The 14,280-nt window shown below is 38.2% G+C and overlaps 1 protein-coding gene across 5 annotated transcripts in view; it reads right to left on the reverse strand.

Moving 5' to 3' along the window:
* Positions 1 to 4,269: 4,269 nt before the first annotated feature.
* The window catches only part of METTL8 (methyltransferase 8, methylcytidine), an 87,427-nt gene continuing 77,416 nt past the window's right edge, over positions 4,270 to 14,280 (reverse strand). For 2 of the 5 annotated variants that reach the window (XM_045480175.1, XM_045480176.1), the window contains exons 6-10: positions 14,196 to 14,259; positions 12,385 to 12,524; positions 7,944 to 8,050; positions 7,753 to 7,818; positions 6,668 to 7,042 (exon numbers count right to left, since the gene is read on the reverse strand). In XM_045480175.1, coding sequence (XP_045336131.1) covers positions 6,852 to 7,042; positions 7,753 to 7,818; positions 7,944 to 8,050; positions 12,385 to 12,524; positions 14,196 to 14,259 — 568 coding nt within the window. In that variant the 3' untranslated portion in view covers positions 6,668 to 6,851. Of the gene's footprint in view, positions 7,043 to 7,124; positions 7,623 to 7,752; positions 7,819 to 7,943; positions 8,051 to 9,674; positions 10,039 to 12,384; positions 12,525 to 14,195; positions 14,260 to 14,280 lie in introns of those variants that run through there. The other 3 variants (XM_045480173.1, XM_045480177.1, XM_045480178.1) reach the window with 3 other exon arrangements.

The raw sequence follows: 14,280 nt of genomic DNA on the forward strand, positions 1-14,280 counted from the left end.
CCACAATATAAGATTCATTATAACTGAAGATGCAACTGTTATTTTACTTCTATTTATAACAACACCAAAGTCATCTTGCAGGTACCTTTGTGCCTCTCAAATCCCAAACCATATTCCAAGAAATGCTCAACATTTTATGCTTGAATTGGCATTAATGTACATACAATGTTTTAAATAAAGATGTTTCCACTTGTATTTTATTACTGACAACCCCTGAATTCACATATTTTAGATTATACAAAAGCTGAATCCCTTTGAAGACATGTTAAGGGCTTTTTCAGACTGATTTTTTTTTCTTTAAGTGAGGAGCACGCAAGTGATGGGTGCTCTGCTCACTCGGAGGGGAGCCAAATGGAAGCCAAGCCTGAAGCCTGAAGCCTGAAGCCTGAAGCCTGAAGCCTGAAGCCTGAAGGGGGGGGGGTGAGAACAGAAGTAAACATATGCAGAATGCTGAAAAGAACTGATTGAAAGCTTTTGCTCTGTCATTCCTCTCTTTCCTTTCCTGCTTTTCCTTCCCAGTTTGTGACTGTGGACCAAATGCAACCTACTTATTTCAAAGAATCACTGGATCTGGAATGAGCTGTCACCTTGTAGATTGTCTCATCCAAACTCCTACCCATTGCTATAATTCTCCGCTTGATTCAGGAGCACTTTTTCTCCTCCAGCAGCTTTCCCAGCAGCATTTGAGCCTATCAATTAAAAGTGTGCTGAGGAGACTAGAGGTTTCGCAATCAGTTCTGGGTCCAAACTGTGGCTCTCTCACTGACTTGTGATATCCACGGCAAGTTATCCCAAATCTCAGGGCCCCTGTCTTATCTGTTAAATGGTCATAATAGAAATGAATTCACAGCAGTCTGAAAATTAAATGAAGTAATAGTTTAATATATAAAACTGTAGTCTATAAAAGACTCAGCACTCAGAGCTAAATTAAGAGTACCTAAGTGTTGGGGCGCCTGGGTGGCTCAGTCGGTTGGGCGTCCGACTTTGGCTCAGGTCATGATCTCGTGATTTGTCACGCGATTTGTGAGTTCGAGCCCCGTGTCAGGCTCTGTGCTGACAGGAGCCTGGAGCCTGCTTCAGATTCTGTGTCTCCCCCTCTCTCTGTCCCTCCCATGCTCTTACTCTGTCTCTCTATAATAAATAAATGTTAAAAAAAATTTTTTTTTTAATAAAAAAAAGAGTAGCTAAGTGTTTCAAAAGGAACTAAGACCCAAGCTTTCTGTTGACTCCAAGGCAATATTTTTCCACCGCATCTTACTGTCTTTCTCACAAGGTCTCATGAAACCGCTGAAAAAGTTTCTGTTGCTGGAATACTCTGTATGCCGTCTTATAGACTGTAAATGTTGTTACTAATCACAATACCTCACACATATTCAGTGCTTTGGAATTTACAATGCACTTTCACATGTGGGGAGGGAAAATCCACGCCAACATGTCGTCTACGGATGACTAATAGAGGCAGGAAGCAGAAGGAGCAGAGGTTCTGAAAGAGGTCTATTAGTGATGCAAATGTGAAGTTATCTGCACTTGTGAGGAGCATAATAAACATTAAAACCAATTAGAAGTAACAACGAGTGATAAGTTCCAGTTTCAGAATTCGGCTTTGATGAGTTAGAAAACCATAGGAAGACAGCATAAGAGTTTGGGGGCAAGAATTTAGCTAACCTGAAGTTCCAGTCTAAATGATTCAGATGCCCAGGGGGGCATCTCTTTGCCTATGGGTGAGGTTTCACAAACTAAAGTAAGTAACTATTTAGATTGCATAATGGTAGAAACCTCCGTGTGTTCATAATTCAGAGACAAAGCATATGGACCAGAGTAGAGCAACACAAATAATTTCTCAGAAGTCAACATTAACTTGGTGTTTCAATACAACAAATGTGTCATACTGAATGCAAAACTTTTAATAACAGAAACCGTTACCTTGGCTTTTTTGCAAACTTCTGAAAACAGTTTGTGTAGGAGAGTTTTTACATTTGGAAAATACTCAAAAGCGAATTTTTAGAAGTGTGGAAAAATAGAGGGTGCATTTTTAATACAGAATATTTCATTGTTTCTATCTTGCAAGAAGATGAAGGAACATCTTTTTCTATTAGAAAGAAAACTGTCCTTTTGGAATTCAGCTCCCTCAGAAGAATTTTTAAATATCAAACTCTGCCTAACTGGTCCTAGCTTTATGTTTATGAAGAAAAAAATAGAATTTCATGCAGTTATCAAATATTTTAAGCTAATACACAAGCAGATATATTTGCAACACTTCATGATTTTTTTTTTTTTTTGATTTTTTTTTTCAACGTTTATTTAGTTTTGGGACAGAGAGAGACAGAGCATGAACAGGGGAGGGGCAGAGAGAGAGGGAGACACAGAATCAGAAACAGGCTCCAGGCTCTGAGCCATCAGCCCAGAGCCCGATGCGGGGCTTGAACTCACGGAACGCGAGATCGTGACCTGGCTGAAGTCGGACGCTTAACCGACTGCGCCACCCAGGCGCCCCAACACTTCATGATTTTAAAACAACTCAAACTTATTACTTTCTGGAGGTCAGAACTCTGAAATGGGTCTCACTAATCTAAAATCAAGGTATCAGCAGGGCTGCTTTCCTTCTGGAAAGGCTCCAGGGAAGAATACATTTCCTGTCTTTTTTTTTTCTTTTAATTTATTTAAATCCAAGTTAGCTAACATATGGTATAATAATGATTTCAGGAATAGAATTTAGTGATTCATCACTTACAACATTCATTCACCGAGTGCTCATTCCCACAAGTGCCCTCTTTAATGCCCCCTGTCCATTTAGCCCATCCCCCCACCCAACACCCCTCCAGCAACCCTCAGTTCATTCTCTGTATTTAAGAGTCTCTTATGGTTTGTCTCCCTCTCTGTTTTTATATTATTTTTGCTTCTCTTCCCTTATGTGCATCTATTTTGTATTTTAAATTCTACACGAGTGAAATCATATGATATCTGTCTTTCTCTGACTTATTTGGCTTAACATAATACACTCTAGTTCTATCCACATTGTGGATTGGATTGGAAAGAATTTCATTCTTTTTGATCACTGAATAATATTCTATTGTATATATACCACATCTTCTGTATCTATTCATCAGTTGATGAACATGTGGGCTCTTTCCATACTTTGGCTATTGTCGATAGTTCTGCTATAAACATTGGGGGGCATGTGCCCCTTTGAAACAGCACTCCTGTATCCTTTGGATAAATACCTAGTAGTGCAATTGCTGGGTTGTAGAGTAGTTCTATTTTTAATTTTTTGAGGAACCCCCACACTGTTTTCCAGAGTGGCTTACACCAGTTTGCATTCCCACCAGCAGTGCAAAAGGGTTCCTCTTTCTTTGCATCCTCACCAACATCTGTTGTTGCCTGAGTTGTTAATTTTAGCCATTCTGACAGGTGTGAGGTGGTCCCTCATTATGGTTTCGATTGATATTTCCCTGATGATGAGTGATGTTGAGCATCTTTTCATGAGTCTATTAGCCATCTGGATGTCTTCTTTGGAAAACTGTCTATTCATGTCTTTTGACCATTTCTTCACTGGATTTTTTTTTTGAGTGTTGATTTTGATAAGTTCTTTATAGATTTTGGATACTAACCCTTTATATGATATGTCATTTGCAAATACCTTCTCCCATTCCATTGACTGCCTTTTAGTTTTGCTGATTGTTTCCTTTGCTGTGCAGAAGCTTTTTATCTTGATGAGGTCCCAATAGTTCATTTTTGCTTTTGTTTCCCTTGCCTCCAGAGACATGTCAAGTAAGAAATTGCTGCAGCCAAAGTCAAAGAGATTGTTGCCTGCTTTCTCCTCAAGGATTTTGATGGCTTCCTGTCTTACATTTAGGTCTTTCATCCATTTTGAGTTTATTTTTGTGTATGGTGTAAGAAAGTGGTCCAGGTTCATTCTTCTGCATGTTGCTGTCCAGTTCTCCCAGCACCATTTGCTGAAGAGATTGTCTTTTTTCCATTGGATATTCTTTCCTGCTTTGTCAAAGATTTGTTGGCCATACATTTGTGGGGCCATTTCCGGGTTCTCTATTCTGTTCCACTGATCTGAGTGTCTGTTTTTGTGCCAGTACCATACTGTCTTGATGATTACAGCTTTGTAATACAGCTTGAAGTCTGGAATTGTGATGCCTCCAGCTTTGGTTTTCTTTTTCAGGACTGCTTTGGCTATTTGGGATCTTTTCTGGCTCTATATGAATTTTAGGATTGTTTGTTCTAGCTCTGTGAAGAATGCTGGTGGTATTTTATAGGGATTGCCACATGATTTTTTATTATCTATGGGCAAAAGGTTACCCCCCCCCCTTTTTTTTTCCCCTCTGCCAAAAATCTGTTATTTTGTCTAGCAGCAACTTTAAGTAGGGGGCTGATTTAGGTGGGCTAAGCAAGACAAAGACTGACCAGACAAGCAGAAGACACTGGTAGAAATGACCTATTGAGCAGCCATGTGGATTAAGAGGTCTATGCTAGACGGAGCCCAAAAGAGCCCAGTTTGTGTCTCACAGTCCAAATTTGGTTGATGTATTTTTGAAATTTCTAAAGGTTAACTACATGCTATAATACATTATAGAAAGACACAAAGCTGAATTTTACTGTGCCAGTCAAAAGCCTGGCTTGAATCTGCTATTTAGGACTGAGAGAGAGAGAGAGAGAGAGAGAGAGAGAGAGTATGACTTACATGTGTGAGGATGTGAGAATGATTTTATCTTCTGTTGTTTTTAAAACCACCTTAGGCCATGATTTTTAAATTGAGACACAAGAAGATCTACTGGGGTTCCCATAGCAACATTAACTTATCTAACTGCCCTTGTTGTATGTAATGCGTTCATTAGTTTGGCTTTAAATGTACACTTTAATTATGAAATACAACAGAGTGAAGAGTCTCAGGCAAATTTCAACTTTTGGATTATTGACGGAAGCATATTTAAACAGAAACCTTAATATTGTACTTCTGAGGAATTGCTACCAAGGCAAGTATATGCAAAAAGCTTGTGATCCTCCTTGCTCCCACGTCTGACCTCACTGCATTCCATTCTACATAAGATGCCCTAATCTCTCTAAATATATTCATAACATGCTATCAGTAGGATAAAACAGAAACAAAGAAACAAACTTCAGATTGCTCCAATCCAGAGACTAGAACCCAATGTGTCCCCCCCCCCTTTTTTTTTTAAATTTATTTTGAGAGAGACAGAGAGTGAGTGCAAGCAGGGGAGGGGCAGAAAGAGAGAATCTCAAGCAGGCTCCGTGCTGTCAGCACAGAGCCCGACGTGGGGGCTCCATCCCACAAACCGTGAGATCATAACCTGAGTAGAAATCAAGAGTTGGATGCTTAACTGACTAAGCCACCCAAGTGCCCCCCCAAAATGTGCTCTTCTATTCAAAGCTGTCTATAAGCTGACCTCCCTATCTTCTGTCCATGATTCCTCATCTCGAATGGTCCATACCAAACACACTTGTCTTTCATCATCTTCTGAGAGCACATGTTCAAGGACTAGCCTGACACCCACCTCCCCCAGAATGCTGATACTTCCCCTTTTCTTCCCACCAGCTAATCTTTCTCTCTCTTTGGAACCACTATTGCTGCTGCTACCACTACTACATGACATGTTTATGACTAGGCAGCATCCCTCTTCTCTTTTTTTGATAACAGGGTCTTCATTTTCCTTTGAGGAACTTTTCTCCACTCCATACATTCAGTCGCATCGTCAATGAAGCCACCCTGCCCCAACCTGTCAAGAGATGAATCCATGACCCAAGTGGGACCAATCACATTCTTACAGAAAACTGAATTTTAAGTGAATTCAAAAAGGAAAAAACAGTGGGAACTAAATTTTTCCCATAGTGGTCCTTCAAGAGACTATCCATTTCTTCCAGATTTCTGTGGCTCATAACCAAAGTCCACTAGCTGATAAGTTCCCTATTTGAGTACCTGTTCATATATTATCAGAGATTGTGATTGAGAGGCTTGGGATGTGCACATTTTTCTTTGCCAGCCAGATCCTATTTATGCTCCCTGAAGACAGGACTGAGTCTTTGTTGTATTACTCCATATAATTTAGCACAATGTAAGTACCCAGTAGATGTTGTATAACAAACGAAAAACCAATCTTAGAAACTCTGTTTTTACAAAGTACAATTTGAAAGCCAACTTATACCCTTTTTGAGGCAAGGTGGTAAATAAATTTTTAATTGCTACAATTTAAGAATTTTCTCGTGTATAGCAGTTGTCTTAAAGAGAGATTACAATTTGTATGCCTAAGAATAGCCTGAAAATAATGTTAGCTTGGGTCATACTTCCCCAATTTTAGGAAAGGAAAGAGAAACTAACATTCTATTTCAGACATTAGTTTCTGAATCAAAAAAAAAAAAAAAGAGTTTTGGGAAAAAACAGACAACAACAAAACAAACACCTTAGTCTTCGTTTTGTGACTGGCCAAGGAAACGAGGAGAGCTGCCTTTCCGTTATCAGATAACAGAGGAAGAGAATTTAACTGTGTTAGACTAATGTATAAATAGATGTTTTTTTCCCACTTCTAAAAAATGGCAGGGTATAGTTTCTCAGAATCATCTGACTTATATCAGTCATTTAACTGAATGCTTATAAAATTCAAAGAACAAACAAAATGGTTAGACACAATAAACCCAAACAAGCTTGAGCACAGAATATGGTATACTCTTCCAAATAATTTACAAGTGCTTAAAATGAACAAAAGAGCTCACCCATGATAAACAGCAGGATATACAAATTCTCTTGTCTTCCCTTTCAAAAATGAAAGATTTACAGAAGTCTTTGAATAGTGTAATCCTCTGGTTTGTACCTTAACATGATACATAACTCAGCCATGAGAAAGGAGTGGTGATACCAATTTGGAGGGTTTTTGAGTCAAGTGTAATGGTTTCTGGAATTTGCCTTGAACCCATACTCGGTGCATTTTCACTTGTTTTTTCCTATTAACTTGTAAGCGACGATCAACCAGATTTTGCTTCTCATCTAACCCAGCCTTGCAGAACATAGTGTGGACTTCCCCTGTTGAGACAAAAGTGGCAATCAAATGTATATGTGACTGGGGCTTGGTGGGGGGAAAAGGATACAGTCAAGAACAATGGAATGACTGACCATCTAAATTTCATTTAAACCAAGAAACTCTCTAGTACAAATTAGTTAAGGAAACCTGTGAAACCAAATAGGTTTCTTCTACTTCACAGAAATATACCATTATACACAGTTTAACATAGCAGGCATAAATAGATATACATTACTTACTACTGGTTGCAAATTTAAATATTTTGAAAGGTGCCCTCTCTTCTGAGTTTTTGTTAGTTTGCAGAGACCCCAAATGGCACATTTTAAAAGTGCTCACATAAGTTTGGAGAAAATCCTTGCATGCAGAATTCATTTAAAAGTTTTTTTTTTTTTTTTTTTTTTAAGGAGAAATTGACAAGAGACAAGTAATTTTCTATGGACTCTTAAAATCAAATTCCCTCCTTTGGCCGTGGTATGTCATCAGCTTCTTCATATCTGGGCTAACAGTACTTCCAAAATGGAACAGACTACATCTTCATTTGGGTATAAGATGAAACAAGTGATTCTTTTAAAGCAGTTTCAGCTGGGAAAAGATTAAAAGGCAAAAAGGCCATTTTCAAGCTTTCATGTAGAACAGCTACAGTGTGATGACAGACTAACCAAAGAGTTTTTTTTTTTTACAGCTAATTATTTCCCCTTATAGATAAGCATACCTTTCGTAAAGAAATATGCTCTGGTACCATCTCCTCGCACATAAAAATTTTCAGATAAGCAATGCCCTAAAAAAAATAATTGTGATCAGAGAAACCTAGTATTCCTTCAAACAAAACAAACAAAAACTTGAAATAAAATATAAACAAAGCATTCTTTAAAACACATGAAAATAACTCCAAACTGAATATACCCCTTTTAAAACGAAGCTGAGTCTTATCATATCTTCCATAGTCCCGAAATAGCAGCATTCCCCCAGGCTTCAGTAACTTGGACAGTCGGTTTATAACACCTTGCATCCTTTGAAAACAAAGCAAGACACTGTTTACAGAAATCTTGTTTTACATGCCACATCCTAACCTACTTAGAGATAAAATAAGGAAAGCTCGATGGGGCCAAAAAATCTAACCCACAAAAATAAGGGCAACAAAAATATATATATTTTGTATAGAAAGGAAAAAGGGTACCAACTTGCTAAATGATAAGAATCAAAAGGCCTAGAGTATCAAGTAATCACCCAATGACAAGAGTGGTGACTTCAGAGAGCTTGATATATGATGTCAAAGCTGCCCTGCAAAACCACAGATGGCTCCTGATATTTACATCAAGTTAAGGTAGTTCCAAGGCAGATAAACACTGAAGTTGCTTCATTTTCCTTGAAGATAAAAAAAATATTGTAGAGCTATTCCAAATTGCACATATCTAAACAGAGATCATCTTTCCTCCCAGACTAGCTCCTTCTCCTTTATTTAGTTCAAAGGTACCATCATTCATCAAAGTGTTAACACCTCAGAGACATCCTTAACCCCTTTCCTTTTTCTCCTCTTCCACTAACCTCTCCATAACCATCTAGTCATCCAATTCTAGGTGTTCTTTTTTTAACTGATGGCTTTTTTCTCTTTTTTTGTTTCCCTTTGGTGCTCCTTTAGTACAAACTTCTACCTCCTTAGGCCTGAAAACACACTACTTCTTAACATGCTTTATTATTCCCCTTGTTAAGCCTTCCTGTATATTACTGATGAATTATTCCGCTTAAAATGATGGTTTTGTCAAATCATCCCTTTGCTCAAAAATGTTCATGATTTTAACCCATAGGATAAAATCTTAATTTCTTAGTTGGGCCCTTGAGATCTCCTACAACTGGTCTCAATCTCTCTAACATCTTTACCATTACTTCTCAATGTGAAGCATCAACTCTCGCCAAACTGTTATATGCTTGGCTCTGAAGCAGTCCATGCCTTCGTTCACATGGTTTCCCCTCAAAGAATTCTCTCCTTCTTACTTTCTGCCTATTTAAATTCTATTCACACTCCACCCCCAGCTCAATACTGGGAAGCCTTTACTTTCTTTCTTTTATTATTTATTCTTTTCATTTGGCTCTCAATCAAATATGACCCCTTGTGACTGCTCTTGACTTAATGTTTTTGGTTAAGTTTATGGTCTTATGTGTGATTATGGGCCAGAGATGGCAAAGATTTCAGATCTCATATTAATGCCAAGTGACTGACATTGGCTGCCTACAGAGCTCTATTGAGAAGGGCTCTTAGGGCTCACTGGGAATGACAATCAGGGTACAAAATCAGTTATCAGTGTCTGCCCTGAGCAGAGAATGGTAAATGGCAGCCTGTGTGCTAAGTCCTCCCCATCTCTGCTTCATCCATGCTACTTAAAGCTTCTAGATTTTTCTTATTTTAAAAATGAGGGTTTTAGATTAGATAATCTGTAAATCCTTCCAGTTAAAACACTGTTCAGTGGAATAATGGAGTGAAAAGCCAGATTTATGTCAGGTTTTGAAGGAAGTAGTGAGGAAATTAAAGTAACTATGAAAACAAGACAGAAATATAACAGAAAGAGGTGGCATAATTAGATGAAATGCTCTTTTAAAAAACTGGAACATAAGTACATGAAAGGGAAAAAAGAAAAATATTTTTCCTTGTTTATTTTATTACAGGTTATTTTCACACTGTGCTTATGGCCTTAGGCTTTGGCAATTAAAGAAAACTGTATCTAATCCTTAAAATATCCACTTTCAGAAGAAATGTTTTATGTACTGAGAAAAATATCTTTCTGCAACGATTACTAAAACAAGCATGAGACAAAGATGCAGAAAAACAAAGGGCCAAATACAGCCATCTCCGTCTGTAAATCCTTTCTTCCCAATTATCCTTTAATGTCTGGGGTTGTGAGTAAAGGCAAGGGTGGGGAGCTGCTTTTCTTCATCATCCCATCTTGCTTGGCTCAGCGCCAACTTCCAGAGCCACTTCCTGAGAACTGTCGGTGGGAGAGGGCTGGGGGAGATGGACAAGACAATAATGGGTGAAGGCTCCTTTTCTTTCTTTATTCCACTCAGGCCAACTCTGCTATCCTCATCTACCTCTAGTTGGAGGGTGAGGAAAAGGAAGAAGAGATTTTAAAAAGGAGTGTTTATTGACTACCTACTCTCTGCTTGGATCTGTGGTAAACATATTATACTGTATTTTATTTTAATGATAAGGACAGTTAGCTCTTCTTTTGTAGCCTCCTGTGGTTTATTCCCATTTAGGCTAGGATGCCCAGACTCAAGGTCTAGCAGAATCGCTTGCCATTCGTTTGTGCATGGATTTTCCAAGCTGTCAAGAAGACACTTTTCCAAAACTTTCACGGGGCTAAATATATCACTGTCCCAAATGACTCTAAAGATACTGTCCTGCCTTCTCACTTACTACTGCCCTCCTTCTACACATTCACCCTTTTTTTAGGTCATTTAGACCATTTTAGGCAAGAAAATGGCTAGGGACATGATACATGTAAATTTATTTTATAATAATTACATAGAATGAACATACTATAGAACGACAGTAATCCTTCCAAGACATCTGCTTCCCCTTCTTTTTAACATTCAGTTCAAATCATAAGAAAATACATTATCTAAACTAATTTCAAGTAGTGGTTTTGTGGTCTTATTTGGAATTTAAACACTTCCTGTTACAGGTGTCAAAAAGAAAATCTTGTTCTCTATCCACCTACTCCATCCTTTTAACTATTCATTCTTTTAACTATGAGATAAAATACATAGATGACATCTTTCTACCAGTACCTGAATGATGCCAATATTCTACCCAGATTAGTAGAAAGACATAGATTATAGAAACTGGGAGGAAATGTAGCTTCATGGAATGTGATATATCTCACCAGGTACAAATATGTTTCATTCAGATTTATTTGAAAATTTAATTTGTCTTTCAAAAAGCAACCAAAAATCTCATCTCTGAATGAGAAGTAAAAGGACCGTAAAGGGTCTTAATGATTTTATAATTGCAAAGGAAAACGCACACATTAACCCACTTTCTTTGGGAAAGTGTCACACTCATCAAAGAGTGGTTGATATCAAGTCTGTATCTACCAGCAGAGGAACATTCCTGGAGCTAAATCTACAACCAGAGCAGCAAACCCAATTTTAAGAAAACTTACAAATGCACAACCCTTGACACCACATGTGTCTTAATATACATGAGGTGGCAAAATTCTAAGAGAAGTGATCATTTTAATAGCTGGTAATATGTCTTTCTACTTCCTCTCTGAACAAAAGCTATGTTTACTGTTTCAAAACATTGTGTGAACAGGGCGCCTGAGTGGCTCAGTCAGTTAAGCGTCCAACTCTTAGTTTTAGCTCAGGTCATGATGTCGCGGTTCATGGGATCAAGCCCTGTGTCAGGCTCTGCACTGACAGTGTGGGGCCTGCTTGGGATTCTCTCTCTCCTCTCTCTCTCTCTCTCTCTCTCTCTGCCCCTCTCCCACTCCCACTCTCTGTCCCTCTCAAAATAAATAAATAAACTTTAAAAAAAAAAACACTATGTGAACAAAAAATCAAAGTCATAAATATTTAAATGACGGCATTAGGCCAACCTTAGATTATAAAGGTCCAAGGTTAATCTGGCAAATCTTGAGTACCCCTAATTCCCTAGAGGGCTCTTTAAAACACATTCTTTTTTATTAGTTTTCTTTATTTTTGAGAGGCAGAGAGAGACAGAGCATGTGTGGGGGAGGGGCAGAGAGAGAGGGAGACACAGAATCCGAAGCAGGCTCCAGGCTCCGAGCAGTCAGCCCAGAGCCCGATGCAAGGCCCGAACTCACGAACCGAACCGTGAGATCATGAACTGAGCTGAAGTCAGACGCTTAACTGACTGAGTCACCCAGGCGCCCCTAAAACACGTTTTTTTAAAGTCTTGTGACAGACTGGTATGAAGCCAAACAGATTCACAACCCACCTCTTCACGAACATTCAGTAAGATGCTAAATCAAAGAAAGATGTTTGTTTCTGATCACCAAGTACAATTTCCCTCTTGGGAGTCTATTAGGCTGTTCTGAATTTGTAATCTCCTTAAAGTACTGTCATTTTTAATAGGTATGTGTCTTGCCAGAATATGCTCACTTCACTCTGACAGTGATAGAAAGCTCACTAATGAAGCAGTTTGACCGGTTTCTTTCTAAAAGTCTGAAGAAAGGAAAAACTGCACTTAAAAGGCTGCATGTTATATATGGTATAGTTCACTAAATAATAAAGTTAAGAATTGTCACTTTTGATAGTTCTGAAAACCACGATTGATAAAGGTGCTTTACACATTTGCTTTGCCCTTTCTCGTGTCTTCAGTTACCTGTCAGGATGAATGGAAGAGAGCACAAAGACAAGGAGAATGACGTCCAGGATCCCATCTGGAAAAGGGTACGGTGAATCTTCATCACAAACATCATGAACAAAGGCGCAACACTGAGCTGCTCTGTAGGATGAGTGCAACTATCATGATAAAGGAACAATAATAATAAAAAAGCAGTTAGCAGACTTTCAGCATTTTTCTTAAAATAAAGAGGTCAAATTTTATATTTCTCCCTAGTGTCTTCCCTCTGTAAATATGAATGCATTTTATTTCAGATTCCATATTCTGTTAGCTTATTTCAAGCTGCCATAAAAAAATTAAGTCTAGCACTTGGACTCAACAACAAGTATTCTTCACAATCCCTTTTTAATTTTAAAAGTGGAATAGGGCAGGCTTTTGAGGCAGCATTGCTGGAAGCCTACCCTATGTGATTTCAGAGGCACTGAGATCATCCTGTTTTCTCTCCCACTGCTTGTCCATGCCTCCTTTGGCTTAAGATACAAATATCCTCTAATACACAATCAGATAATAGTAATGACTGTACAACTCTGTAAATATACTAAAAATCACTGAATTGAATACTTTATTTTTTGAAAGAGATAGAGAGAGAGAGAATGAGCGTACAAGCTGGAGAGAGGGGCAGAAGGAGGGAGAGAGAGGGATAGGGAGAGAGAGACAGAGAGAGAGAGACAGAGAGTCTTAAGTAGGCTCCGAGCCCAATTCGGGGCTTGATCCCACAACCCTGGGATCATGACCTGAGCTGAAATCAAAAGAGTTGGATGCTCAATTGACTGAGCCACCCCAGTGCCTCTGAACTGTATAACTTTAAAATGGTGAATTTCATGGTCTGTGAACTATATCTCAATAAAGCTGTTATTTTCAAAAAATTAGAGCAGGGGTGCCTTGGCTGGCTCAGTTGGTGGAGCATGTGGCTCTTGATCTCAGGGTCATGAGTTCGAGCCCCATGTTGGGTATAGAGATTACTTAAATAAATAAACTTAAAAAAAATAAATAATGAAAAAATTAGAGTACACACACACACACACACACACACACACACACACACACACAAATGCACATGCACACAGTTTGAGTACAAAACAACACTAGAAGCATATATACCAAAACAGTAACCTCGATTCACCATAGGACTCTAGGAAGTGTGACTATAGGTGAATTTTATCTTCCTCTTTAGGTTTTTTAGTATTTTAGAAAATGTCTACCATGAATAACTATTACACTTGTTATCAGAAATTAAGTTCCATCTATTGACTACACATTTCTGTTAGCAGAATTTCCTTTCCTTTCCCATTTCCTAAAAGTACTTTTTGCTAAGGTAATGCTTACTAGCTTTTGGGGATTGGTCAAACAAACCCAGGCTCCCCACTGTTTTCCAAATAGTCTAGGACATTTTACATTTGTATCATACACTTTCTCAAAATTTGTTTTACTTTCAAAAGTTTCAATTTAACTAGTGCCTACTATGTGTCAGTCTGTGCATAGGGCTCTAGGGACATAAATATGAATAAGATCACCTCATAGGACCTGTTGACCTTTCTAGGTGTACCAGTCCCTTCATTTTTATTTCATTTTATTTTCCTTTTTTTCCCCAGCTTTATTTTGAATTCAAAATAACTTCTATCATTTTAGGGTAATACCTTAGGCATCAGGTGATGATGTGATTCCCAGAATTAGTAAAAGCTCAGTTAAAAATGGTTACAGATAACACTGAAACATTTAAAAAATATCACTTCAACAACAAATAAATTATATCCTTACATGGCTCTCTTTAAAGAAAATATGGGGCATACCTTTACTAGTTCCACAGCTCCGGAAGCAAAATCACAACAATAAAGAAAGGACTCTGGAGCATTCCTATAAAAATGGAAGAAATAT

This window comes from Leopardus geoffroyi, chromosome C1, assembly GCF_018350155.1.
Source record: "Leopardus geoffroyi isolate Oge1 chromosome C1, O.geoffroyi_Oge1_pat1.0, whole genome shotgun sequence".
NCBI classification, from domain to species: domain Eukaryota; kingdom Metazoa; phylum Chordata; class Mammalia; order Carnivora; family Felidae; genus Leopardus; species Leopardus geoffroyi.